Consider the following 27391-nt stretch of genomic DNA (forward strand, 5'->3'; position numbering starts at 1 on the left):
TGAAGAAAATAAAATCAAAAGATATTTTTTTCTATACTAGCAGCTTATATCTTTTCCCTCTATAGTTTATTACCTCTATTCCGCGAGTCTTTGGAATCTATAGTGTCTATAATACATACGTCACTGCCAGCAAGTAAACATTGAGTTTTTGACAGATTTTGAACAGATCAACATAAGAAATTTTAGTTCAGAATTTGCAAAACTTTCACAATTCATTGCGCTTAAATTAAATTTACGATGGCTGGATCTGCTCTACGACGTTTGATGGCAGAATATCGCCGTAAGTATTTGATATCTATTCACTCAGCGTTATTGCGTCGGAAACAAAACGGTCCTATCCATGTTATTACTTTCACTTCCAGAATTAACATTGAATCCTCCAGAAGGTATCATAGCTGGTCCCGTAAGCGAAGAAAATTTTTTCGAATGGGAAGCATTGATCACGTAAGTTTCGGCCAAGTATAAGGATTTATGTAGGCAGTTTGACTATCTTCAAGAGCGTATGTGTTTTTATTTCAGAGGACCAGAAGGAACTTGCTTTGAAGGTGGTGTGTTTACAGCGAAACTTGTGTTCCCTCCCGACTATCCACTGAGTCCTCCCAAAATGCGATTCACATGTGAAATGTTCCATCCAAACAGTAAGATATGTTTACTTTCGGAAGCTACAAATACTGTAAAATACTTCGTAAAGAATGGCCGAAACTACGGATTTGTGCCAGGGGGTGCACTCGTGCACTACAAACAAATATTCATCCATTCGTCATTCATCGTCCCATATCTCACACTCTCTAAAATAACAACTCTCATTTTTGAGTAACATCCATGCCGCACAGGAACTGTGTTGGAAACACACATTTTTTAAAATTGCTCGTACGTTCACATTTTTGCAAAATATCAATATTTTTCGGTATTTGAAGGTGGTTTATAAACCCAGTGAGGTTGCCATGTCGAAATTTTTGCAAAATACATGCTCATGTGAGCGTACGAGCAATTTTTAAAAATCTTCATGGGATTCAATTGGTGTTTTTCGGTGATGATTTAAAACTCATTTTTTACTCTTCTTTACGTTTCAACCTACTTTATTGCTTTCGGTCATCTTCAGAACTGTCAGATTAAATAATACAAAATACAAATCACAAATTACAAACATTATAAACATTCAAAATTTTACAATACAAACACTTACGATTCCGCCGGACGTTCGTTTGTCAAGGCGGTACACTTAATTCTAAAATCGTTTCGTTCTTAAGTAATATGTCCTCGTCTCTCTTGCTGTTGTCGTGTTCGTCGTTGTTCGTCTTTTAGTTTGTTAATCAAGTTGTTGTATGTGTTCGAAAACCCGTCTACGTCACGCTGTAAATTAACCGTCGTTTCGTTGTTGATCTTTATGTGGACCACTTCAGCAGCCAATCTGCTTGCATCATTATTTATTCTCTCTAGGATCCGAGTTCGAGAGAAGTCAAAGTGATGCCCGTTGTCTACCGCGTGTTGCGTGAGTCCCGTAGCTGAAGCGTTGGTGCGTATCGAGTTTTTGTGTTGCGTTATGCGCTTGTCCAGTGTTTGAGAGGTTTGTCCGATGTATTCCTTGTTTTCACATGCTCCACAAGGAATACTGTATACCACGTTTGTTTGTTTCATGTGTGGTATTGGGTCTTTCAATTTTGTGAAGACCGTGTTCTTCACTTTATCACATGGTTTAAAAGACGCTGTGATATCGTGTTTTCGCAACGTTTTGTTCACCTTCTCGCTTAAACCAGGGATGTATGGGATGGACACATACCTTTTTTGTTCCCCATTCTCGCGTTCGTTCTCAAGAGTGTTGTATATGAGATGAACCCGACGCTTTATCGTGCGTTGGATGAGGTTCTCTGGATAATTATTATTGCGGAGAATGTGTTTGACCATTCGAATGCTTTCCTCCCTTCGTTCGACATCTGTTAGCTTCAGTGCTCGGTCAATAAGCGCGATCATAGTGTTCATTTTGTGCGTGTGCGGGCTCTCTGAGTTGTAGTCCAGGTATCTGCCGTCACGTTGTTTTGGAAACCAAATTTTTCTAATTCTCTCACCCTCTCTCGAGAGCGTGAGATCCAGAAACCGGAGTGACTCGTTCGTTTCTTGCTCCACGGTGAAATTCAGTTTCTCATCCACTGCGTTGAACTGTTCCACCACCTTCTCCACTTCCTCTCTTCTGCCGACTACGAAGCAATCGTCGACGTACCTTTTGTAGTATGAGATGGTGATGTTGTTCTCCTCCAGCTGTGTTATGGCCTCCTGTTCCACCTTTTCCATGATGATGTTGGCTACAACCGGTGAAAGGGGGGATCCCATGGGCACCCCCGCTGTTTGGCTGTAGAATTTTCCTTCGTATTGGAAGAAAGATGCCTCAAGAACCGTCTTCATCGCATGTTTGAAACTTTCCCAAGGGATAGTGGTGCATTCTTGTAGTTGTTCCCACTTTTCTTCTACGAGTTCGTATACTTTCTCAACTGGAACGTTGGTGTAAAGTGATACTACATCCAAGGAGTAGATGATACTGCCTTCTGGAATCACTATGGTCGAGATTTCTTCCGCAAATTCGAAACTGTTTTTGACGTGTTGAAAGATCGAAAGCAGTACCTAAGAAGAAAAATCGAAGAGGCAATCACCGTCGAAGACTGGCGATATGTGACAACAATGGTGGAAAAGAGCGCCAGAAATACGTACAACAAATCAAAAAACGGGGAAAAGAAGAAACTGGAAGCACTGAAGATGGAGAAAATTCGGAACCAACATCGGAATCACGAATGGATTGAGAACACGACCAACGTAGAACTACCGGACTTCGTGGAGAGAACCCTTCTTCTCGGACCGAACTTCAACATCCAGAACAAGAAGACGATTCCATACGTGAGATTCGTGGCCGACGTGGAGACAGCGATCAGGCGAATCCCCGAAGCAGAACACATCAGAGGGGAAATATCTACGATCATGTCGAACTACGTCAACTATCAACGACAGCCCATGACGAAAGAAAACGAGTGGATACTCAAAGATGTACTGAAAAGCCGAAAATTCTTGAAGGAACATCCCGAACTGTACGTAACGAAAGCGGATAAAGGGAATAAGACGGTCGTGTTGGCAGCCTCGGAGTATCGTGAAAAGATGGCGGAAATGGTGAGTGATACGAACACCTATAAACTGCTAAACGACAACCCCACGAATAGAACCTTGAGAAAACTCAATACGATAATTGAACAATGGTGGAAAGATGGACACATAGACACACAGACAAAAAATCGTCTCAAAGTGTTTAACTGCCATCCTCCAAGAATTTATGGCCTGCCAAAAATTCACAAAACCAACAGACCTCTCAGACCAGTGGTTTCGACCATTGGTTCTGCAACGTATCGCATGGCCCAGTTCTTAGCGAACATCTTGGGTAGTATAGTGGGGAAAACACAATATCACGTCAAAAACAGTTTCGAATTTGCGGAAGAAATCTCGACCATAGTGATTCCAGAAGGCAGTATCATCTACTCCTTGGATGTAGTATCACTTTACACCAACGTTCCAGTTGAGAAAGTATACGAACTCGTAGAAGAAAAGTGGGAACAACTACAAGAATGCACCACTATCCCTTGGGAAAGTTTCAAACATGCGATGAAGACGGTTCTTGAGGCATCTTTCTTCCAATACGAAGGAAAATTCTACAGCCAAACAGCGGGGGTGCCCATGGGATCCCCCCTTTCACCGGTTGTAGCCAACATCATCATGGAAAAGGTGGAACAGGAGGCCATAACACAGCTGGAGGAGAACAACATCACCATCTCATACTACAAAAGGTACGTCGACGATTGCTTCGTAGTCGGCAGAAGAGAGGAAGTGGAGAAGGTGGTGGAACAGTTCAACGCAGTGGATGAGAAACTGAATTTCACCGTGGAGCAAGAAACGAACGAGTCACTCCGGTTTCTGGATCTCACGCTCTCGAGAGAGGGTGAGAGAATTAGAAAAATTTGGTTTCCAAAACAACGTGACGGCAGATACCTGGACTACAACTCAGAGAGCCCGCACACGCACAAAATGAACACTATGATCGCGCTTATTGACCGAGCACTGAAGCTAACAGATGTCGAACGAAGGGAGGAAAGCATTCGAATGGTCAAACACATTCTCCGCAATAATAATTATCCAGAGAACCTCATCCAACGCACGATAAAGCGTCGGGTTCATCTCATATACAACACTCTTGAGAACGAACGCGAGAATGGGGAACAAAAAAGGTATGTGTCCATCCCATACATCCCTGGTTTAAGCGAGAAGGTGAACAAAACGTTGCGAAAACACGATATCACAGCGTCTTTTAAACCATGTGATAAAGTGAAGAACACGGTCTTCACAAAATTGAAAGACCCAATACCACACATGAAACAAACAAACGTGGTATACAGTATTCCTTGTGGAGCATGTGAAAACAAGGAATACATCGGACAAACCTCTCAAACACTGGACAAGCGCATAACGCAACACAAAAACTCGATACGCACCAACGCTTCAGCTACGGGACTCACGCAACACGCGGTAGACAACGGGCATCACTTTGACTTCTCTCGAACTCGGATCCTAGAGAGAATAAATAATGATGCAAGCAGATTGGCTGCTGAAGTGGTCCACATAAAGATCAACAACGAAACGACGGTTAATTTACAGCGTGACGTAGACGGGTTTTCGAACACATACAACAACTTGATTAACAAACTAAAAGACGAACAACGACGAACACGACAACAGCAAGAGAGACGAGGACATATTACTTAAGAACGAAACGATTTTAGAATTAAGTGTACCGCCTTGACAAACGAACGTCCGGCGGAATCGTAAGTGTTTGTATTGTAAAATTTTGAATGTTTATAATGTTTGTAATTTGTGATTTGTATTTTGTATTATTTAATCTGACAGTTCTGAAGATGACCGAAAGCAATAAAGTAGGTTGAAACGTAAAGAAGAGTAAAAAATGAGTTTTAAATCATCACCGAAAAACACCAATTGAATCCCATGAAGATAAAGTAAACGGTGATCAAAACAACGATAAGAATTTTTAAAAATGTGTGTTTCCAACACAGTCATTGTGCGGCATGGATGTTTACTAAAAATGTGCAGGCCGAACACATTTTTGAGCGTAGCCGTTTTTGCGTGCAGCAATGCATTCAAATTCTAGGGGGTAAAGTCTAGCTTCTGAAGCTAAGGAAAACTTCCACTCGGCAGGTTAATCTGCAAACACCGATCGTAAATTTGAGTACACGGAACCGCCAAACTACCGCAATTCCATAGTTCGGCCCAATAAGCCAAAATTTGAGTAAATCGATTAAATATACGCTAGGTAGATTGCCTTTACCCCAGCTAAAAAATAAGAGTAGGTAAATTCAACCTAAGACCCCCCTCATTCAACTCAATTTTGAGTAAACCGACATTTACCCAAAATTGGCTTATTGGGGTCAAGGACCCCCTTTGAGAGAGGGAAAACAACCTAATTTTGGGTAACGAGTTTATTCGATATACTCAATTTTGAGTAAAATCGACAAAAAATAGAGGTATTTTGGATTTTCCGTGTAAGATATGTTAACCCTCGAGCAGTCGCGTCTTTGACTACCTGCAGCGACGCCGCGCTCACGCTGTGTACCACATGCGTGCATTTTTCATGGTGCGTGTATTGCGGCGCTCATAATAAATCCACATTGGGCGGCGCGGCGGCGATATGCCCGCGAGGAGATTCCCGCGATACAGACGCAGTGTCAAAATTGAACAGATACTGTCACCTAGAGTCACTCTACTGTCACCCACCCAGCAGCATCGCAGCAGCCTTCAGGCCGTTCATGTCAAAACAAAAGCTAACACAATGGCTACTCAGGTGGCCAGAAATCGTAATAATATTTATCGCGACATTGATTCACTTTGCATACGCATTACCTCTTCGGCTTTGTGTTTAATAATCGGGGTGTTATTTATGTCGTTTTCGTTTTTGTGGCGGTGCTACACCGCTTCGTGCTACACTGTTCACTACAAAAACGAACATTTTCGGTGCAGTTGCATTGGTGTGTGTGAATAAAAACCAAAATATTTACAACTTTGCAAACGTTGATTGGTGGACACGGTGTACACCCGCTACACTCTCGAATTTTTGAGTGCTGCACTATCTTGAGCGGTGCAGAAAAAGTGCTACACCGGTGCAGCACGAAAATCAAAAACGAACACTTTCGGTGCAAAAGTGATACACCGGTGTAGCACCACCGCAAAAACGAAAACGACATTAGTGATGCTGCAGGAGGATACGGCTTCATCCAAGGGGTTGGTCATTCAGCACACTTCATTTGTGCCCGAGTTTGTGCCGTGATTTTTGAGCGTGTGCCAATATGTGCCTAAACTGTGCCGGTTGTTTTTCAGTGTGTGCCGAACGTGCCGGAGGTGTGCCGAATGTGCCCAGTGGAATATTTTCTTAGAATGTTTTTGCGCTAATTATAATCCTGTCAATTTTTGGCGAATGTTATTGGTCTAGTCGGTGTTTACCGACAAAATTCCACCCAGAACACTTGTCTAGAATCTGTATGAAGGGATTTTTTGCAATCGTAAGTATAATGACAGTTTGATTCCATACCGCAAAGTTGGATTTCTATGTTGTGCCCATGTGTGCCGGATTGTGCCGGCATGTGTGCCGGCATGTGTGCCGGGCACAATGTGCCGAGTCACCAACCCCTTGGCTTCATCTTTTTCATTTCCACATTGCGTCTCTATCGCGTGCATCTCCTCGCGGCCATATCGCCACAGCCTCATGTGGATTTGATATAAGCGCCGCATGTAGAATTTCTGACCATCAGGTCGCTCATAGTGGTGCGGTCATATTTTAGCAACTTGATGGAAAAAAAGAAGACTAACGCGTTTGCGGATTTATCTTGCAAGGCACAATACCCAGTACACGACGCTCATAGAACACTAAGCTGAGAAGCAGGCTTTGTGCCAGTGAGGACGTTACGCCAAGAAGAGGAGAGGAGGAGTACCCACACTCAAAATAATACGCACGTCAAGGCTACGTGGAAAATCACGTAGCTCCACAAAAGTGTTCATTTCCTTGAAGTTACCTGTTGACGGTAGTATTCACCGGAACAATGGTAAACACTATTAGGCTCCTGTTACCTTCACCCAGTGACCCAGTACCTGCTACGAGAAAATCACGTAGCCACTTCAATCTGGCAGGTTCATTCTTTATATGCTTAGTTATGTCGTTTTCGTTTTTGCGGCGGTGCTACACCGCTTCGTGCTACACTTGTCGCTGAATAAACGAACATTTTCGGTGCAGTTGCATTGGTGTGCGTGTATAAACACCAAAATATTGACAACTTTGCAAACGCTGATTGGTGGACACGGTGTGCAGGTGCTACACTCTCGATTTTTTGAGTGCTACACTATCATGCGCGGTGCAGAAAAAGTGCTGCACCGGTGTAGCACGAAATTCAAAAACGAACAGTTTCGGTGCAAAAGTGCTACACCGGTGTAGCACTACCGCGAAAACGAAAACGACATTAGATTGGCTATTTTCGGTGAAATGATCAACAAACAGCATTATTTGCGTAACGCGTTTCGGTCTACTATTCTTCGACCATCATCAGACGCATTCAGCTGATTAACTTCACAATTACGTCAGACGATTAATACGTAATTGTGAAGTTAATCAGCTGAATGCGTCTGATGATGGTCGAAGAATAGTAGACCGAAACACGTTACGCAAATAATGCTGTTTGTTGATCATTTCACCGAAAATAGCCAATCTAACTAAGCATATAAAGTATCGCGGTGATCAAACCAAGTCAGAAAAGATTCATTCTTTGTTTATTTAGTGATGAACTTGGCGATTCTTCCAAGATGGCGGCAGTGAGAAACGAATTCTGGAAGCTGTTGCATCAATGATAAAATTTGACATCAGTAAGTACATTTTCCATTAATGTTGAGTATTTTGCGCATATCTAGTTGATTATTCATGTTTTTTTCAGAGATGGCTTGCATTTCCGATTTGATGATGGTGTTAAAATTGTCGGCGGATTTATTTTTCATCCGTCAGCAGGAGTACCCGCATGCATCGAAGAGCTTGCTGCAGCAATCTGACTCTAGCGGAGCCCTTGGCCGAGCCAGACAAGCAAAACTTCAAAATGCACCAGAAAAAGCGCTTTAAAAAGTATTGCTTTATTTCAAATCAATTAAATAAGTGAAATATATGAGAAAAAATGTTTTGTTTACTTGTCTACATTTTCTTCCATTGGTTAAATAAATGCATTATTTTTCAACTGTATGCAAATTATGTTTGAAATTCATCAGTCGGAAGATAATGTAGCTCTTTAATTACTTAACCAAAACCAAAAACCGGAGCTGTAATTCATCTATAGATACCGTAATTGTGATATTAAATCAAAATACAATTTATTGGAGTGTTCAGTATGAACTACAGGCACACTCTGTAAAGGATACGAAAAGTCACGTAACTGCTACGTGGAATACCGGTGGATGAATAGTTCATGAGTGACTTTTGAGTTCATTCCTTGCTACCCATGTTCCACGTAAGTGCTACGTGGAAAGTGCGATGGAAAAATACTACGTATGTTTTCACGTAGTTATGACGTTTGGATTGTTTGCAGTGCAGTACACGACGCGAACGCTCCCTGGTTAAGAAGCGCATTTTCTACAATGATATTATTTATCAAGGCGGTAATTGAAAGCTGAAATTTTCGTCGATCGAAGCTCGAATGTCGGATAATCGATTCGTCTGAGATCTAACTTTGGACAGTTTCGGACTAGTGCGCTGGGCAACTTATGCCACGCTATTATTCATCCCAAAACAATGCGTTCGACCGCGACGTTCGACAATGTACGAATCCAATCTCGTTTGTATGCGAACATAATTATATTTACGAAAACAAAAATCTGAGGAACCAGCCATAAAGAAAAAGGGTAGCAGAAATGGATCAGTGAAGCAAACTTTTCTGGCAGATGTCGCACCAAAACAAAGAAGTCATCTTATATGGACATTAACATTGTGACAACAGTCGAGTTATGTCAAACACACATAGCTACGGTGGCAGTTTATTTCATAGCGGCCATTTTAGTTCTTTTAATGGTCCATTTCCGACGCGGTTTAATGCAAATCAGTACTTTATTTATGAATGCACTTCAACTTGATGTCTCAGCAAAATAAAATTGTCCAGATTTTCCCAGGAGTGCGATTGGAAGCTGGAACCCATATTACATAGACCTAATACCTAAATCATCGAATGAGCGTATTGCTGGAGCTAGTCCACCATAACCACGCAGGCCATAGCTAGGCTAGCTTCGTCGATGACTGTTAATAATAAATAAAAAGAACGCAAGACACCTTCCATCAAACTAGACGGCTGCCGACTGATACCTCGATCAGCAACCGCCATACTCTTTATTCCACGAAACACGATCTTCTCCTCCTGGCTCGAAGTTCCCCCTCACTCCAACGCTTGGCAAGTGGCCCAACTCCAACGTTTGCACCAGCTCTACACCAGTTCCGAGCTCCGATCAGGTCCATCTCCGAACTCAACCTTCATGTTGTCTTCCGGATCACAGTTTTCCCGTATCGCCAACATTTCCATGAATCCTGTCCTCCGTTGCAGCCAATTCATCCGCCCAAGGATCACGTGCTGCGGCTCCGCGTCTTATGTGGCCGATCCTTCTCCCGGTCGATACGTGCTGTGGAACACGCTCCTAGGCCCTTAACATGCTGGAGCTAGTCCACCATAGCCACGCAGGCCATAGCTAGGCTAGCTCCGTCGATGACTGTTTCTTAATAATAAATAAAAAGAACGCAAGACACCTTCCATCAAACTAGACGGCTGCCGACTGATACCTCGATGAGCAACCGCCATACTCATTATTCCATTCAGGTATATACAATTTAACAATCCATAATAATATACCTCTGCCATCTCTCCAACAATTGTACCTACCAACAATACTGCCGCCGTTCACGTACCTGAAGGTTCGACGCTACTCGAGCGTTCAACGCTACCTAACTTCCAACACGTATAAAGATCGTATGTCCATATGAATAGGAAATTCAGCAAATATGAGACTGATAAGCAAAGGCAGTTTTGTCCATACAAATTTTCGAAATTTGCATGAAGCGTAGAATTTGTCCAAAAAAGAAGGCTGACGAAAGATTGAACTTTTTCTAGTGTTGCCAATATTCTAGATATTCCAGTTTCCAGTTTTCAAGATAATCTATTTGCCAAACTATATAATAGTGACCGTAAGAAGCAAGACAGGATTGCTTTTTTTTTGCAAAGGTTCCTAGCGGCACGCCGACGGACGTAGAAACCTCTCCCATCACTGTGCGCGCAAGCGTCTCGCGTTTGCGCGGACAACGACAGTTCACTGGGCCTTTGGATAGTATAAAGAACGTAATCCATCAGAAGCAGTTCATCAGCCGTGCACGGAACATGTCGTCCAGTAAGACACTGTTGCGTACTAACTCAGAAGGTTACGGTAGAAGGTGTGAAAAATTCGGTTTTGTCATACGGTCGATTTTGTATGTTTTTTTTTTTTGTCATGTCAAGGTTTAAAGAATGTTATTGTTCAAATTTATGTTGTGACCTATAATTCAGTAGTCTTTGGTGTGCTTATGATCTCCCGCATAATCACAAACTGTAAATGCAACGTTTTTCATACTGTAGATGACCATATGCAATTGTCATTGTACCATATCTCAGACTATCGGAGATAACAGTAAGCTAACCATTCCATGTACAGATTTGCCAGTTTGACAAATGGTAATCCGCCAATTTACAGTATGTGGAATAGGCGGTTAAGATAGGTTACCATAAAAAATCGCGCGTTTTCCCGAACAAATTTTTCTCAATACAGTTAAGTATATGGTCAATATATTATCCAGTTTTTCAGACAATTTACTGCATAGAAAATGGTTAAGGAGCAGTTCAACCATAAACTCGATACAAAAACGAATAATGTTTGTATATTGCGAATCTTTTCTGAAATCCGCATACCGGCCAACAACTTGTGCGCCGACGGCCCATGCGCCGGGTTGTGCGCCATACAAAATGTAAATAAACAAGTGTCAAAATGGTTCGCGCCAAGAGCTCTATCTCTCTTAGGGCTCGGATCCATTTTTTGTCTGAAACATTGAACATCCGTATGTCTGGAAATAATGTACAACAAAGATATTATTGACGGTAACAACCCTTTAACTTCATTAAACTACTGATTAATAGTGATTTGGCTAGTGAAAAACCTGGCGCATAGGCAATCGGCGCGCAAATTGTGCGCTGGTGTGCGGATTTGAGTTAATCGTCGCAAAGTGCCCAACACACATTATACCCTGGCGCGCAACCAAGAGGTCGAAGAGAAACTTGTCGAAATGCTAAAAATTCTCGAGAAGCTCAATAACAGGTGAATTATAGTTCTCCATAGTTGAATAACTGTAAACCGTATTGTGCCTTATTCATTTTTCCCATTCCTTTTCGCGAAGATTTGCTACTCTTTTAGCACCCAGCATGGCCCAATTCGGAAACACTTAAAATAATTAGGTACAATTTTTTTAAGCTCTCTGATTTATTGATTTTTATACTATTCACAAAAATACATCTGGAAACGCGTAGTATATACAGACCTTTCCATACGGTTGTGGCGGAATCTCCAATCTAATCGAACTGATGTCGAACGCTGGATTTTGCAGACGGTAATTGTGCCTCACGGGTTATACTGGCCGTTAGCGCAAATTCCGTGATATTACTGGAGCAACTACCACCTACCTACATTGATGCTCACGGAAGACCTTTCTTCGGTGGGGCGGATCCTCATCGGTCTGAGAAACACTTTTCCCGTTCTTTACGTAAACGGATTTCTTCTCACGTAGACGGTTCGACTCCATTGATAATCCGCGGGATTCATCCTTCCAAAGAGGATCAGAATGAATCGATTGTCGGCCTCCGGAACGATGAGTCATTGGATGGGTGTACACGCGAATATAAATTGAGGTCCCAAACGGTATGGCAGAATCTTCCGTGAAGGTTGTTTATCTATGAATACATTCAATACTTTGTTACGGAATATCGACAATAAACCATTGTACTACTTACCACCTTTGATTCCAAAGATTTATTTTCTGCTACAATATTGTATTTTTTACGAATAATCAGACTTCCACGACGAAATTGAAATCGCCCCAAAATCGTACAAATCTGTCATCTCCGACAGCTTTTCGCTTTCGAGCCATGATTCAGGAGAAATTAGCGCGGTTTGTTATGACAACAAGATCAGCTGGTGGTCGCCGAACAATGAGGATGAACGTAAACATCGGATGTCCAGCTAATTTTGTTGTGTAAACATGATCAGCTGGTGGACCGAGAACAATGAGAAAAATGTGTAAACATTGAGACGGCCGGCGAAATCTGTCATTATATCGGGCGAATTGCTAAAGACCGCCAACAGAGAGTGGCAGCGAAATCGAAAGCGAAATCGGAGAACGACGAAATTTATTGCACTGAAGTCTAAGTGAAAAAAAAAATCGCAATAGTTTAATTTATCTTTTTTAATCACGATTGAAAATAAGTCTTTTTCACATCAAAACATTGCGCTAGGTCATCTAAATCAAACCGAAGTTATACACGCAGAAAAATAAATTGTAAAAACAATTAAATTAAAGTTCAAATCAACCAATTTTTCAGTTTATTATAGCGACAAACTGATTTCTAGTTTAAACTGAACTGTTCCGTTGTTTGATAATACAAATATTTTCATTTGCCGAAATTTTTGACAGTTTGTTAGAACAAACAGATATTTGGTAGTTTCAACATAAAATAACAGATTGTTTTAAACGACAGTACTTTTGCAACTAACAAAGCCGGAATGTGATTGTGTTGGTGACGGAAGCTCCTGTGGCAGCTCGGAAATCTATTTTTAGACACTCGGCAAGCGGATGGAAGCAAGAACGAATAAAAAAAGGAAAAAAATCGAAACCGACCCACTTTTTGTGAATGCTGTCTTGAGTACCTGCGCGTTATCCATCACGGCCAAAACTGCACTTGGAAGTTGGAGTGATGGATTTGCTACACTTTCTTCGTTGTGGCGATGTTGGGGTAAGAATTTTATAGATGTGTGAGTGCTTCCGAGTCATGTTTATGGTTCTAATTTTGTTGAAACAAATGAAGATTTTAACGTTATATGGAATGATGGGAATCGGTTGTTTTGATCGATAAACTCTAAGTAAGAACAAAGAAATATAACTTTGGAATAAGTAAATGCTCAGTTTGAAAATCAACCATGCGTTTTATTGTTTTAAACAAGCCTCATTTTTCTGCGTGTACAAGACCTGGGGCCTGTAGCATAATGAAAATTTTACTAATAATATTAGTCTTGTAGCTTGTAACTTATAATTTTCTGTTGCATAAAAATACTACAAGTACAAGTTACAAGTCCAATACTACAAGTCGGATGGACTAATATTATTAGTAGAATTTACAAGTGTATGTTGCATAAACAAACTACAAGTATAAAATATTAGCTATGACTTGTACTTTTGATTACAAGTCTCAAAGGTCTTGTAAAATAATTTACAACCCGAATAAAACGGTATCGTACACCAATTGTACAGTGTGCGGTTTTCTTATGATTTGGGTTATTATACACAGGATTATAAATCGATGATACAACCAATCATATTGATGATAACAGTTATTATTTTAGGGGTTTTAATGATAGACCGAATGGGTTGTTAAGTATCGTTACCATTCAACAACGCCAAATTTCTCGAACAAAATATTTGCGGAATCATACGTAATATAATCACTTTATCATCAACTTTATGATTCGGTGAATAATAAAAACAAAACTGAAATATTTCACCAAATCTGTTTTACCGATTGGAAAAAAAAGCACACCCCTGCGGGCACTTGTAGGACACTGTCAAGTTTTTCTACGATTGTGTGAATCGTTGTTTACATCAACGGTGTTTTTTGTTGTGTCGGGAATCGAACCGAGTAAGCTTAAGATTGAAAACTCTTCGCGTGGTGCTTACACACTATACCAAATTGAATCGGTGTTCGCGGCAGGTTGAAACGAGTTGGTGTTGTTAATGTGAAATTGCAATTTGTGAACTTATCGACTTTGGAAATCTGCAATAGAAGCATTTTGGGTGAAAAGGAGACCTTTAAAGTTGTCGACTCCTGCGTGCTATGACATCCGGTAAAGGTAAGATTTCAAGTACTTCGTAAAATTCAGAGGACAGCAGCTTCTGGCGTGAAAAAAGCAGCCGCTAAGAGTGGCAGTTTTTGGGTGACAAAGTGATTCTCGCAAGAGCAAAATGGAACCATCACTGCAAAGTTGTTTTTGGTGATCAAAGGCATTTAGAAGTACGTAACATTGTCACTGATAACGAAACAGCAACGCATAATATCGTAACTTTGTTCCATTGCATTGTTTTTACACTAAAAAAGTCCACAAAAGTTGCCAACTTACCAAAAAGGTATTATTAGAAATGATTCATGTATCATTGAATGTATGGTTATCGCAAGCGTTATGATACTTTAATAGTATTGAATAATGTCAATTTTCCAATTTCAATCATCGAATCATAGAACTATTATTGCTTTTGTAGTAATCATTCCACGGATGGACGTTTTATGATATGAACGATAGCAGTAATTGTAAATTTTTATGCGGGAAGTTAGATTTAAAGTATTGCAGAAGTCATATTTAGTTTTGAATATATCGATTTACCATTTTGATGAACTCAAAAGACATTATTTGTTAGATTGTCAACCTTAATTTCAGTTTTCGACGATTAAATTTGGCAGTATGTATTCGAAACTCATTGAATAGAAAATTGCGTTGATGTACACTTTTTTTTTTTTTTTTTTATAGTGATTACGGCGGTAGCACACTGTGCTTATGTTCTAACACCGCACCCTTTCCCTACGTTTGCTTCTATGAGCCTCTATTTTTGTTTCAACACACAGAAGTACGTAGGCATATCGTGGCCCAAGTCGACACTGTTTTGGCCTGCGTTGAACAAAAATAGTTTTAATAAAAGTTTCCCCTTTTTTCTTTTTGTCAATTTTTTTTTTGTAGTATGGTCCATGTATTATGTTTCCAGTTCAAAACCGAATTAGCGACATTTTTTCTTTGACTTGCGCTGCTTTTGCCTTGCGTTAAACACAATGTCGGAAGTGGGGCGCTGTATAGAGCACCAGGTGTACAATACAGCGCCCCACTTCCGACATTGTGTTTAACGCAAGGCAAAAGCAGCGGAAGTCAAAGAAAAAATGTCGCCAATTCGGTTTTGAACTGGAAACATAATATTTAGTTAGGTTCTAGGTAATTTGTCAGTTGTTCGAAGTAGATCTCCAATATGTAGTCAATAAGTCAATTAAGTCATTCTGATCTGTTCTATCATAGCAGCTTTAGTCTTTGCTTTATTGAAGTGTAGTTTTATTGGAAATATGCTGAACATCGTTATTAAAAAGAGACGTCTGGAACTGTGTCCTGCTAGTTGTTCCGTCATGCACATACGTCATGTCTTAATAATGCCTAGGAGATTAACGAAAACACGTGTGTTCGGTCAGATGTCCATTGCGTAGAAAGTCAAGGAAAATAGGTTTCTTTATTGTCAGTTGTTATGTAAGCAAGCCTCGCCAAGTTGGTCAGTTGATTGTAATAAAACAAAAATTGCTTGTCAACTATTATGTATTCATCCCCCTACAAATACTACACTGCAAAAATTCTTCACGTCAAGGCTACGTGAAAACATACGTAGATTTTTTCCATCGCACTTTCCACGTAGCACCTACGTGAATCGAAGGTGACAAAGAATGAACGCATGAACTTATGAACTGTTCCTGTTCCACCGGAGTTTCACGTAGCAGCTACGTGATACTTCCAGTCCATTGCACGAATAGTTTTAGTAGGATGTAGATGGTACTTTGGTGTGATTTACTCATTATTAAGGTAAATTGCACTGCTTTTTAAGCTGGACCCGCTTTATTTACAATAATTCAAAATGAACTTAATCAATTTTCGCAATAAACTGCACTATCATTCATTAGCAGAAGGATAATGCAGCTATTGGAATAAGTTAAAACAAGATACATAATTATGGAACATTATCGTATATTTTAACACAATCTATTTGTTACGTCTTGGCACAAACGACCGTTCCGTATTACATTTAGGACTCGATTTAGGTAATCTCACAAATCAAGACCAGCAATTAAAAGGTCCAGATCAACATTTTGTAAGCAAACACGTTTCTGTTGAATTGTGGATTTCTGGGTTCCACCCACATAGCTCAATATCATTAGCAAATAGCGCACTTTACAAGCTTTTTGTTAATGATAAGGACGCGTAAACATAGATCCCAGATGGCTCTAAGTCGACAGAAACTAGTTTTTTTTTTGCAATGTTGATGCGGCCTTTCTAATGACTGGATATTGAAATATTAAACAGCAATCAGCATGGCAGTTGGCATTGTTCGGCGACGTTGATGCATTGTATTTGCAAGTGCCGAAGCCCACTCTGCAAACCGGCATCTTTTCCGCTTGCAGCTGGCGGTTTCACCGACGACATTAATTCAGCGACATTCAACCGCTTAGCAATTTAAAATTCCTGCTGCGTCGTAAGAAAATGATCTTTATGACTTATTTGCATTGCTACTTACAATTAATTTTACTTACCTTCAATAAGAATGCCAAATTATGCCAAAAAAAAAAAGTCCTAAGTTTGCAACGAGGTTTGCAATCAATCTACGCCATCTCGATGATAACGTAAACACAAAATGAACAGGGAATGAAGCTGTCAAATGAACTTACGCAGGCAAGTGATTTTCACGTCAGAGCTACTGAGCAGTTGCGTGAAGGTAACTGGAACATCATTTCGTATTTATTTATGGTTTGGTAATTGTCACCTTCGTCAAGTAAACTCAGAGAAATGAATACTTTTCTGAGGCTACGTGATTTTCCATGTAGCCTTGACGTGTGAATTTTTTAGAGTGTATGAAAAATATTGAAATTCGTTCTGTCCTATCGGTCCTACCTCGATAAACCATATCTGGAGCTCGATTTCAAAAGGTCGTATGTACTTTTGTCGATTGAAAATTCGATCAGTTGGATTCGCTTATTATAGCAAAAACCGTTGGAATTGAAAAAAGTTGATACATACAGCAGAATCATCACAAAACAGGCTTTCCGTTCCATCATTTAAAGTCTCTAACATATCTTCCATATTGCTACAATAACTAAAATAAACTGATCGAATTTTATATCGACAAATGTACATACGACCTATTCAAATCGAGCTCCAGATATCATTTTCTCAAGCGTAGCCTAGAAATGTCAACACAAGTAACGTTGATCAGTTAATAAAAAGCAGTCAGTTTTTGTCCAAAATGTCACGTCGAACGCATTGATGTCAACAATGCGTTTAAATGTTCGCACGTTAGCTTCGAATCTATCAGCACAATTAAGTGCTGCAAATCTCCTTCCCACTATTAATACGTCGATTGATTTTAATTGCATTATTTAAAGAAAATATGACCAACTAACATGGTAAAAAATCGACAAAGCGACTATGACATTAATAAATTACTAATCAAAATCAACCGAGAAACGTGGGAAATAGAGCCCAAACAACATTTTGAAGTCAGCTGGCTGTTAAAGGTTCCAAAACCAGTCACAAATCCTATATTACTTTCATTAGGATTTGTAACGATCATCAAAACCTTCTCAAATCCAACCGACTTGGAACTATTGCTTGGGAATAGACTCTACTGAGCCCTGGCGGATCCTCCGTGTTTATCGAGCATGTCTGATGCATATGATCAGTCATACTCCATCTGCAGCAGCCGGTTCGTGATGAACCGTTGGAGGCGCATTAAAGTGTTAAAAAGCTGATATGTTTCACTAAAGAACACTACATTACAATAATCAAAATGAAACTCCTTCACTTTAATACCGTCAACCCCTGCGAACTTGGCCAGGGCGTTGATGTACACTTTGTATCCAAAATATAATTTCTGCTGAGTCTCTCAAGTTCTCTAAAGTTTCTGCAATACCCATCTTTGATTGGAGGTCCTTGGTAAAGTTATGGTTATTATGGTCACTGCATAAGCACAGGTAAAGTTGCAGATGCGAAATAAATTTGAATCAATTGCTTGTATTGCATTGCGCATCATTAAGCTAATCAAGAGCTACAATATACATACACTAACTCGAATCGAGTTGCGATATATAAAAATAGGTAAAAGCTCAATTTTTGCATCCCAGATCACTTGGGATTTTAACAAGAAGCATAATAAATGTTGCTAAATCTTTATACATTCTTTTTCAACCAGTACTTTTAAATCTTTGGGACATTTTACTAAAAATCTAGGTACTTGCAGTACCATACTTTGTAAAAAAATATTTCGTCAGAGCGGCCGAAAATTATCCAAACCAGTGAAGAGAATTGTCAGACAAAAGAGGCACAAAACAAGCAACAAAGAAGGCGCGGCGATTATTCTTTATCCCTACTGGTAACAGATAATGACATGATCTCGAAAATTTTTGTTGCAGACAAAACGGAACCTGAATTTGTTGCGTACTTTTCAACTCGTGAATAATCAATTATTACCAACCCAAAATCGAAACTTTTTGATGATACATCTTCAGCAGTGTTGCAGTGTTTACCGACTCGAAGTTACCGCTCAAAAATCACAATGGAAGTCTTAAAAACCTCTAAACTCGTGGTGCATGATCGTTGTCCTATTCTGTTCAAGTTGGGACAAACCTATGTCGCATTGGGTAGAATGTCGCAACAAATTCAGGTTGCGACATTGTCGTTATTGTTGCGCGATGGTTGAATTTTGATTCACTGATCCAAACAGCATATGCTTTTCTTCATCTATCGTATAAAGAATGCAAAACTTCGGAATAAATGAAGTTATTTCCGGATGTTACGCGGAAAATGCAGAATGTAAACAAACATCAACTGCCATTTCAAATTAATAGTGAACTGTCGGATGAATTTTGACAGGTAAATGAACCAAAACAACTTGTATTTTCATGGTCACTAATAGAGTTTTGCATCGAAATTTAACCTCAATTTTCTCCCCGAGAGAGAAAAGAACGGCAACGAATGGGAATCAAAACAAACCACCGGAAAATGTCAAAATTCGTGTGGGAGAGAAAAGGAAGGGACGAACGAGAATGAACAAAACGTTCATTCGTGACGTCATCTTGCAGTATCCTATCTTACAAGTGCTAATATTGCAGACTACATCCCAAATTGGACTATCACACTTTTTTTGGCACACCTAAAAAGTGTGATAAAAGTGCACATTTGCCTCGGATCGTCTCGACGTCTTCGGTGCACTTATTCCTCCATTTACAAGGAATAAGTGCACCGAAGACCTCAACTCGATCCGACGTGACCCTGCACTGCAATCACACTTTGAAGGTGTGTGCACACTATTGTGTCAGTCCAATTTGGGGTGCAGTCAACAATAATATTAGTGGAAAATTGAGCTTTTATGCAACACAAATTATTAGCACTTGTAATATTAGTACTTGTAACTTGTAACTTGTAGCTAATATTATTAGCCCGATTATGCTACAGGGCCCTGATATCACACACACTAAACTTTCTTTAACAGTAACAGATACAATCCATTTAATATGCAACAATAATCTTCTCAAATGTGTGCGTCACATCATCATTGGTTTGCTTTCGGTATGGACCGTAAGTAATTGTCTTTGAAATATATGTCATACGGTTACCAATTGTGTGGTCGTTCAATGACCATTTTTTAGTGTATTCCGTTGTAAGCAATCTTGGCATAAACCACTAGAAATTATAAGTGAACAATTTACTAGATATTAACAGTTTGAGAGTTGGTTGAAAATCAGTTCTTTATATTTTCGATGATCGAAATCAATATTGTTGAATTGTAGAGCAACATTAACTCAAATGTTAACATTATGACTAATAGCTAACATAACGTTCGAACTATTTGTCAAGTTGTTTTTACTATGCGGGCTGTTAAATGGTCGATGTGTTTGTTATGTCCATTTTTGTTGATCCTCATTTTAATACTGTTTTTATGGTTTTTATTATCTTTGGAAATTGTCTTTTGTCCACATCCCTAGCACTATCAGCATCGGTCCAAATAATAGAAATACACTAGAACTCCAATGGCGCTGTAGTCACTTTTCACAATTAATTATTTTATAAACTTCAATTGCAATAATTCACTATTTTCAAGTGTCCTTCTTGTAAAGGACCTTTTGTTTTGGTAAACAAAATTAACTTGACACTTCTAGTACCGCTGCTGACGCTGTAAGGGCGTGGAAAACTAGATGTTAGTCACACGAACAGTCGCGACATTGAACTTCTGTGGCTAGTTATTCTACTGTCCAAATGAGTAATTTTACGAAGTGACAACAATGTTGATGATCAAATCAATATCAATTTTTACGGGTTATTGGACGCTATCTCCTGTCAAAATTCATTCATAAAATCGGCTCGTAAAATGGACTATAAGTCCAAATTAAAGAAAACTTTTCATACACTCAGGGTCTGTTCCAATTGACGAATTAAAATTAATTTTTACTTAAATTTGACAGTTCGACACTTAAACTTGACAGTTCTCCTAAGGAAATAATTATCGAACTGTCAAGTTTAAGTGAATATTAATTTTAATTCTTCAATTGGGACATACCCTCAGTCGAAAAATGTAAACATATCTAATTTGTCATAAATAGTCTACGTTAGTCAAAGTCGAAGTAATCAGTTTTTGTCGATTTCGTCTTGATCACACGTTAGCTTCAAATCTATAAGCAAGCAATATTAAATGCTGCACTTCCCACTATTAGTTTCTTACTTACTTTTAATTGATATTGCAAGAAAACAGACGCGCCAACATGGCCAAATAATTGGGGGGGGGGGGGGGGGTGGTCCAAAGCCTGATTTTTCTGATTTTTTGTATGGGAAAATCGAAAAATCGTCAATTATTGGGGGGGCAAAACCATGCTTGCCCCCCCTAAGTTGGCGCCTATGCAAGAAAACATTATTAAGGCGAAACTGGAAGCATTTCCTCACTTTTTGGTTTTCTTTTTTTTATGGGTTTTCAGTTGGAGCTGCGTGACAGCTTGATTGTCAAGGCTGAACCCGTTATTCAAAATTCATCTCTACCAAGACCAATGTTTAGACGGAATAGGCTATGTTGCCCAATTTAACACTAGTTTTTACATTGTGCCTAAGTAGTTTCAACAAAAATTTTGCATTTTCCCTCCTGTACATGTATTAGTCATGTCTACCCTCAGTCATGTGAAGTATATGAAGCTATCAGAATAAATCTTTACCCGCGGAACCTGAAGCACCAGGAATGTTTATATCCTTCTACGCTCCATACAAATTTCAAATTTTTTGTATGGACAAAAGTCTACGAGGGGGGTGGGGTCTGAGATGGCCAAATTTTGGTCTACGTGGTTTATGAACAGCCCCCAATGATAGACACTAGTTTTGAACATGTCATGGGCTTCCAATGATACAAGATACGAAAACAACCTAACTATTAAAACAGAGCCAATCCGTTCATTTTTCCTATCAGTCCTACCTAGATAAACCAAGTCATTTTCTCCCCCGTAACCTAGAAATGTCGGCCTAGTCATACACAAGTAACGTAAAGTGAGTATTGTAAATTACTCAAATTATTGTAAATTCAGTAGTAAATCAAAATCAACCAAAAAACGTGGGAAAGAAAGCCCAAACAGCATTTTCAAGTCTACTGGCAATAAAAAGTTTTCAAAACCTGTCACAAAACCTATAATATTTCTAGTAGGATTTGTAAGGATCCTCAAAACCATCTCAAATCCAACCAACTTGGAACTATTGTGACAGAATGTGCGAACCTCGACGATGCCGTTGAGAACTTCACGAGTATTCTTCAAAACGCTTTTACTTTGTTTGTTCCACTGCGACGTCTCCAAAAAAAGCCGCCTTGGTCTAATCCTGAATTACGCCGCCTGAGAAGGAACTGCAAAGCAGCAAAAAGAACCTATCGTAGGCATCGCACAGAAATGAATAAGTTATCGTTCCAGTTCGCTAGCCGCCAGTATCGCAGTTTGAATATCAGATTGTATCGTCGTCATGCCACCCGTACAGAGCGTAATCTAAAACATAACCCTAAAAGATTCTGGAACTTCGTGAAGTCTAAACGTAAGGAGACTGGACTGCCGTCGTCTCTTCATTTGGATCAAAAAGGGCCAATACGTCATCGGATAAGTGCGAACTTTTCGCTTCGTTCTTTAGTTCAGTGTGTAATATAGTCATCAGTTCCGTCAATAAAACTTTTAATGTTCTTAGGGTTCATTCAAATATTACGTAACGCAAAATTTGACAATTTTAGATCCCCTCCCTCCCCCACGTAACAACTTTTGTATGGGAAATTTTGAAATTTTGTATGAAGCGTAACACAGTGCTAGACCCCCTCCCTCCCCCCTCAGCGTTACGTAATATTTGAACGAACCCTTATATGTGTTGAAATGACAGCACATTTCCTTCCGTGTAGCCAAATTCTAATACAGCTGCGATTATGTATAATTTTATTTCCCTTTTGATGTGTGCTGCCATCTGTTTGTGACTTAATCTGTCTTGAAATATTTCGGCAAGAGAAAACGCATGAAAACTCGTGGGGTGCATAAGCACAGGCGCAACCAAAAAAAAATAAGCTAATCGCGTCGTAGTTATTTTCCACTAGTCTATTATCATCAGCGAATTTAAACAGCCATACTAATTGGAAATGGAAAACTACCTGGTAAATTCTCGCTCTCCAAAACGGACCAATGAAAAATAAGTTTTTAACAAATCCGTACAACATTGTGCAGTAATTGCGCCTCAGGTTTTAAGTTCAACCCACTTCGAATCGCGTTCGTTTGGTTATTCTGGTGGAGTTTATTTTACTTCGAGTTTGGTACTTGACTTTGCTAGATTTCGGTCGAAAATTTGAATAATTTTGTCGGAGTTGTTTGGATTTCTAGCTGAGACACTTTTTACTGCAAGTTTTTTATTATTTCAAATAGCGATTTGGGTTCCTTTTCTGTTTAGAATTTGGCTGTTGGCATTTCGATTGGGTCCAGGTGGAGTTTCGGTTCGCGAATATAACTGTTGGCCTGCCCTGAGGAGGCAGTCTCTAGCCGGGGTATTTTGACAGAGTTAACGGTCCTTTTTCGAAAGGTGGCGCTTAAGCCGTTGGCTTTAACGAAACGGAACGGAACATTACAAGTGTTCGATTCGGTGTTCGATTCGAACTCCTGCAGTGCCAACAGTAACGAGGCTGCTCTGGAACTTACTCCTGCTGGAAGTGTGGACGTTAATACATTCGAGGCCTGAAGCAATGCAGAAAGCTGAGAGAAAACTAAAATCCTCCTTCCAACCCGGACCAGATGGAATTGCTGCGTGTGTCCTGAAAAGGTGCTGTCAGCAGTTATTTCAACCTCTCCAATACTTGTTCAACCTTTCTTTGAGCAACTCTACCTTCCCTACGCGCTGGAAAGCATCGTACATGTTCCCGATACATAAGAAAAGTAGCAAACATGACGTGCGAAGTTATCGCGGAATCACATCGCTTTGTGCATGCTCCAAACCTTTTGAAATCATTGTTTCGGAGCATTAGTTTTACCAGACAAAGCATTACATTTCCACAAGCCAGCATGGACTTTTCCCTGGAAGAAGTATCTCGACGAATTTGCGTCTTTTTGTCTGCGCAACATCGGGCAGGGTCGGCAAATAGACGCCATATACACCGATCTTAAGGCAGCATTCGACAAGGTTAATCACTCCATACTGCTAGATAAGCTGAATAAACTGGGATGCTCGTCCAGCTTTGTTGCATGGCTCCGATCGTACCTCTGTGGAAGAAAATTAGCCCACTATTGTTCTCGTTGTTCATAAACGATGCCTTGTTACATATTGGGGAATGCTTTTGTCTGGGTTACGCTGACGATTTTAAGCTGTACATTGTTATCAACGGTGTTGAAGATTGTCGCAGACTCCAAACTTTGCTTGAGATGTTTGCAACTTGGTGCCAAGCAAATAAGATGGAACTCAGCATCCCCAAATGCTTCGTCATAAGCTACCACCATAAAATGAATCCGTTATTTTTCGAGTAGACGATTGGAGGCGAACTGGTACAAAGAACTGAAACGATCCGGGACTTGGGTGTAACCACCGGCTTCATGGTCGCGTTTTTTTCCGCCGTCAAGTTCGCAGATTGTGAACAATCGTGGGTACCGAGGATACGTAATTTATGTTTAGGCCCTTACTGCCAGAGCTGTAAGATCGGTGTAACACGCTAAATATAATTTACACAAAAGGCAATTTACACGGAAAAAAATACACGGTAATGAATATTTATTGGGTACCGGACTGGGCACAGAAAATTTTATGGTTTTCTTTCGTACTTCGAGGTCTTGAAATTAGTCTATGGTGTAACTCTCGACTCAGCTCTCTCGTTCAGAAATCACCACGAAGAGATCATCGATAAGGCTCGCCGTCAAGTTGGGTTTGTCAGCAAACTGAGTAAGGAGTTCAGAGATCCGTACACGCTCAAATCTCTGTACGTAAGTCTCGTTCGGCCTCTTCTAGAAACCGCGTCGATAGTATGGGATCCCTATCACAGCACTGTGGCCTCTCGAATTGAGTCTGTTCAGAAGAGATTTGTGAGATTTGCACTGCGTAACTTGCCGTGGAATGATCCGCAGAATCTGCCACCGTATGAGAGTCGATGTCAACTAATTGGGCTGAATACGTTGACGCAAAGAAGAAAACGAGCCAAGGCTATCTTTATAGCTAAACTACTTGCTGCTGAAATTGATGCGCCAAACTTGCTGGTGCTAGTTAACATTAATGTTCCTGGCTATGCTACTCGACGACCCGAATTCTTCAGGCTGCCTTTTAGACGGTGGGATTATATTTCTCAAGAACCAATTCGAGCGGGGGGAGCGACACTAGTTTTGCCAAGCCGAAAAACCCATAAAAAAGCCGAAAAAAGTCGAAAAAACCCGGTAAAACCAGCAAAACTTTTGCGGGTTTTAGCGACTTTTTTTGAGCTTTTTTCAGCTTATTTTGAGGTTTTTTGGCTTGGCAAAACTAGTGTCGCTCCCCCTGAATTCGAGCAATGATGGAATGTTTTAACCATGTGGTGCACTTGTATGACTTTAATGTAACGACAAATAATTTTAAGAGTAGACTTTCACGTTTTGTGTTTAACTAGTTGTAAGGATTCATTAAGACACATCAGTCGGATGAAATAAACATCAATAATAATAATAATAATAATAATAATAATAATAATAATAATAATAATAATAATAATAATAATAATAATAATAATAATAATAATAATAATAATAATAATAATAATAAAAAATTGAATACACGAGATAGGGTGACGAAGGGTATCATCGGCAGGTTTGTTCTCTTCGTCATGACGGGTTTTGGGAGTCGAATTGCCTAAAATTTGGGCATATAACTCAGCTTGGTTGGGAAGGATTTGAGGCCAACTCTGAGGCCAACAGGTTTAAAAAAAACCCGCATGACGAAGAGAGCAAAACTGCCGAAAATACGTAAGTTCCCCTACTACTAATTATTTCATATTTGAATTAAATTTGTATTTTTGAAAATTAACCGAATAGTGGGAAGCCCACGAACCAGTTCAAAGTCTGCTGACTCAAAAATGATTCCGAGACTCGTCACAAAACACAATAATTTTCATTATGATTCACGACAACTCTCGAAAACTTCCCAGACTCAATCGACCGAAACTGTTTTATGGGTATAGAAACTACTAGGCCCCAGCAGGTCCATCCTGTATATCGAGCATTTCTGATAAATCAGTCATACTCCATCTGTAGCAGCCAGTTCGCAATGAATCGTTGGAGGCGCATTAAAGTGTTAAAGGTCATATTTTCATTAAAAAAAATTAAAATCAACATCCTTCACTTTAATTCCGTCGAACCCTGTGATCTTGGCCAGGGAGGAAGCATGACAGGATTGCTGTAACAATTTTCCAGGAATTTCAGAGTTATTCACATATTCACTTATCGATACAGTGATAAATCATCATTACTAAACCTACTTAAATAATATATTTTGTTTCAGTTTTCGCGGATGGTAGAGTATGTATTTCCATACTACACGCTCCTGGTGATGACCCGTTAGGTAACATAAATGAGAACAATTGAATTAATGTTTTAAGACGAATTTTTATAATAATTTTTCATTCCAGGGTATGAACTATCTGCTGAACGTTGGAGTCCAGTCCAGAGCGTCGAAAAGATTTTGCTGAGTGTCGTTAGCATGCTAGCTGGTAAATTAGTACATATATGACTTATTGTTGAGATATCCGTTACCTTTATCATTTATTGACAGAACCGAATGACGAATCTGGAGCTAATGTCGATGCAGCCATAATGTGGCGTGAAAATAGAGAAGAATTCAACAAGATAGCTAAACGAATTGTCAGGAAAACATTAGGTTTACCGTCATAAAAATATATTCATCATATTGCTAAAAAGTGTTATTTTTATTTATTTCCGTCTTATATTTATACGTATAATGATAATAATATATTTCCGATCAAATTTTGGTACAGTTTTGTTTGTATTTTAACAATAATAGACCTACAACTTCGAAACCAAGCTTCTTGAGACATCTTTGTAACATCCATTAAACCAGGCCTGCCCAACCATTTTCAGCCGCGGGCCACTGGTGAAACTGTATACTAGGGTGGGTCAAGGGTTATATGGAAAAACGTGAATTTGAACGTATCTAGCCAGATCAAGGTTTTTTCGATTCCATTTGGGGTCCTTAACAACTGGCCAAAATTTGAGAGGAATCGGTTACGCCTACGTTTTTCGCATCGCGATTGAAATTTGTATGGAAATTCGTATGGGAAAACGTGCTTTTATGTATTTTTCCTATTTCATCTACTAATTTAACTCAAGTCATAATACTAAACCCGTTAAAGTATAATTCATGATATACCTTACAACTTTGCCGAAGACAGCAGGGTGCTAAAATGCTCACAAAAAAAAGTTATTATGCTCCAAAGTGAGGTATATCGAAATATATGCTGAAAATGACTTTTTCTGCCATCACTGCCCGCTGGGTCAATTATAAACTGCTATAGAACTTTGTGGATGCATTCTATCAATTTGGTGTCTTCAGAAAAGTTGTTTGGATTTACATGCTCTTTGAATTGCATTTGGACATTAGTTCGAAATCTCCCCGCATAGGTGGCGCTGCGATACAAACTTTTTTATTTCGCATCCTAGAGCTTTGGCGTTTTCGGCAATGTTGT

General features: G+C 39.6%; 1 protein-coding gene and 3 long non-coding RNA genes across 5 annotated transcripts; 3 read left to right on the forward strand and 1 right to left on the reverse strand.

Moving 5' to 3' along the window:
- The first annotated feature begins 120 nt into the window (after positions 1-120).
- Positions 121-26677, forward strand: LOC115258266 (ubiquitin-conjugating enzyme E2 G2). The gene is made up of 6 exons (XM_029858336.2): positions 121-280; positions 363-444; positions 520-638; positions 26191-26250; positions 26318-26398; positions 26461-26677. The coding sequence occupies exons 1-6, from the start codon at positions 238-240 to the stop codon at positions 26577-26579; spliced, it is 504 nt and encodes a 167-aa protein (XP_029714196.1). The 5' UTR covers positions 121-237; the 3' UTR covers positions 26580-26677.
- On the forward strand, positions 3832-11448 carry LOC109406376 (uncharacterized). 2 transcript variants are annotated; one of them, XR_009997792.1, is made up of 3 exons: positions 3832-7224; positions 7845-7950; positions 8019-11448. It is a non-coding gene; the product is annotated as an uncharacterized LOC109406376 (long non-coding RNA). The 2 variants fall into 2 exon arrangements; XR_002129262.3 differs by having other exon boundaries at positions 3833-7224; positions 7866-7950.
- Positions 11590-12548, reverse strand: LOC134288179 (uncharacterized). The gene is made up of 2 exons (XR_009997802.1): positions 12141-12548; positions 11590-12080 (listed from the first exon to the last, which is right to left on the reverse strand). It is a non-coding gene; the product is annotated as an uncharacterized LOC134288179 (long non-coding RNA).
- LOC134288211 (uncharacterized) lies at positions 18356-23139 on the forward strand. Its single transcript, XR_009997821.1, has 2 exons — positions 18356-18488; positions 18917-23139. It is a non-coding gene; the product is annotated as an uncharacterized LOC134288211 (long non-coding RNA).
- Positions 26678-27391: the final 714 nt, after the last annotated feature.

This window comes from Aedes albopictus, chromosome 1, assembly GCF_035046485.1.
Source record: "Aedes albopictus strain Foshan chromosome 1, AalbF5, whole genome shotgun sequence".
NCBI lineage: Eukaryota > Metazoa > Arthropoda > Insecta > Diptera > Culicidae > Aedes > Aedes albopictus.

Bases quoted from the DNA above. Each gene is read 5' to 3' on its own strand.
- LOC115258266 (XM_029858336.2), top strand. From the start codon at position 238: ATGGCTGGATCTGCTCTACGACGTTTGATGGCAGAATATCGCC. The intron at 639-26,190 runs GTAAGATATGTT...ATTTTGTTTCAG, and splicing joins TGAAATGTTCCATCCAAACA to TTTTCGCGGATGGTAGAGTA. The intron at 26,251-26,317 runs GTAACATAAATG...TTTTCATTCCAG, and splicing joins TCCTGGTGATGACCCGTTAG to GGTATGAACTATCTGCTGAA.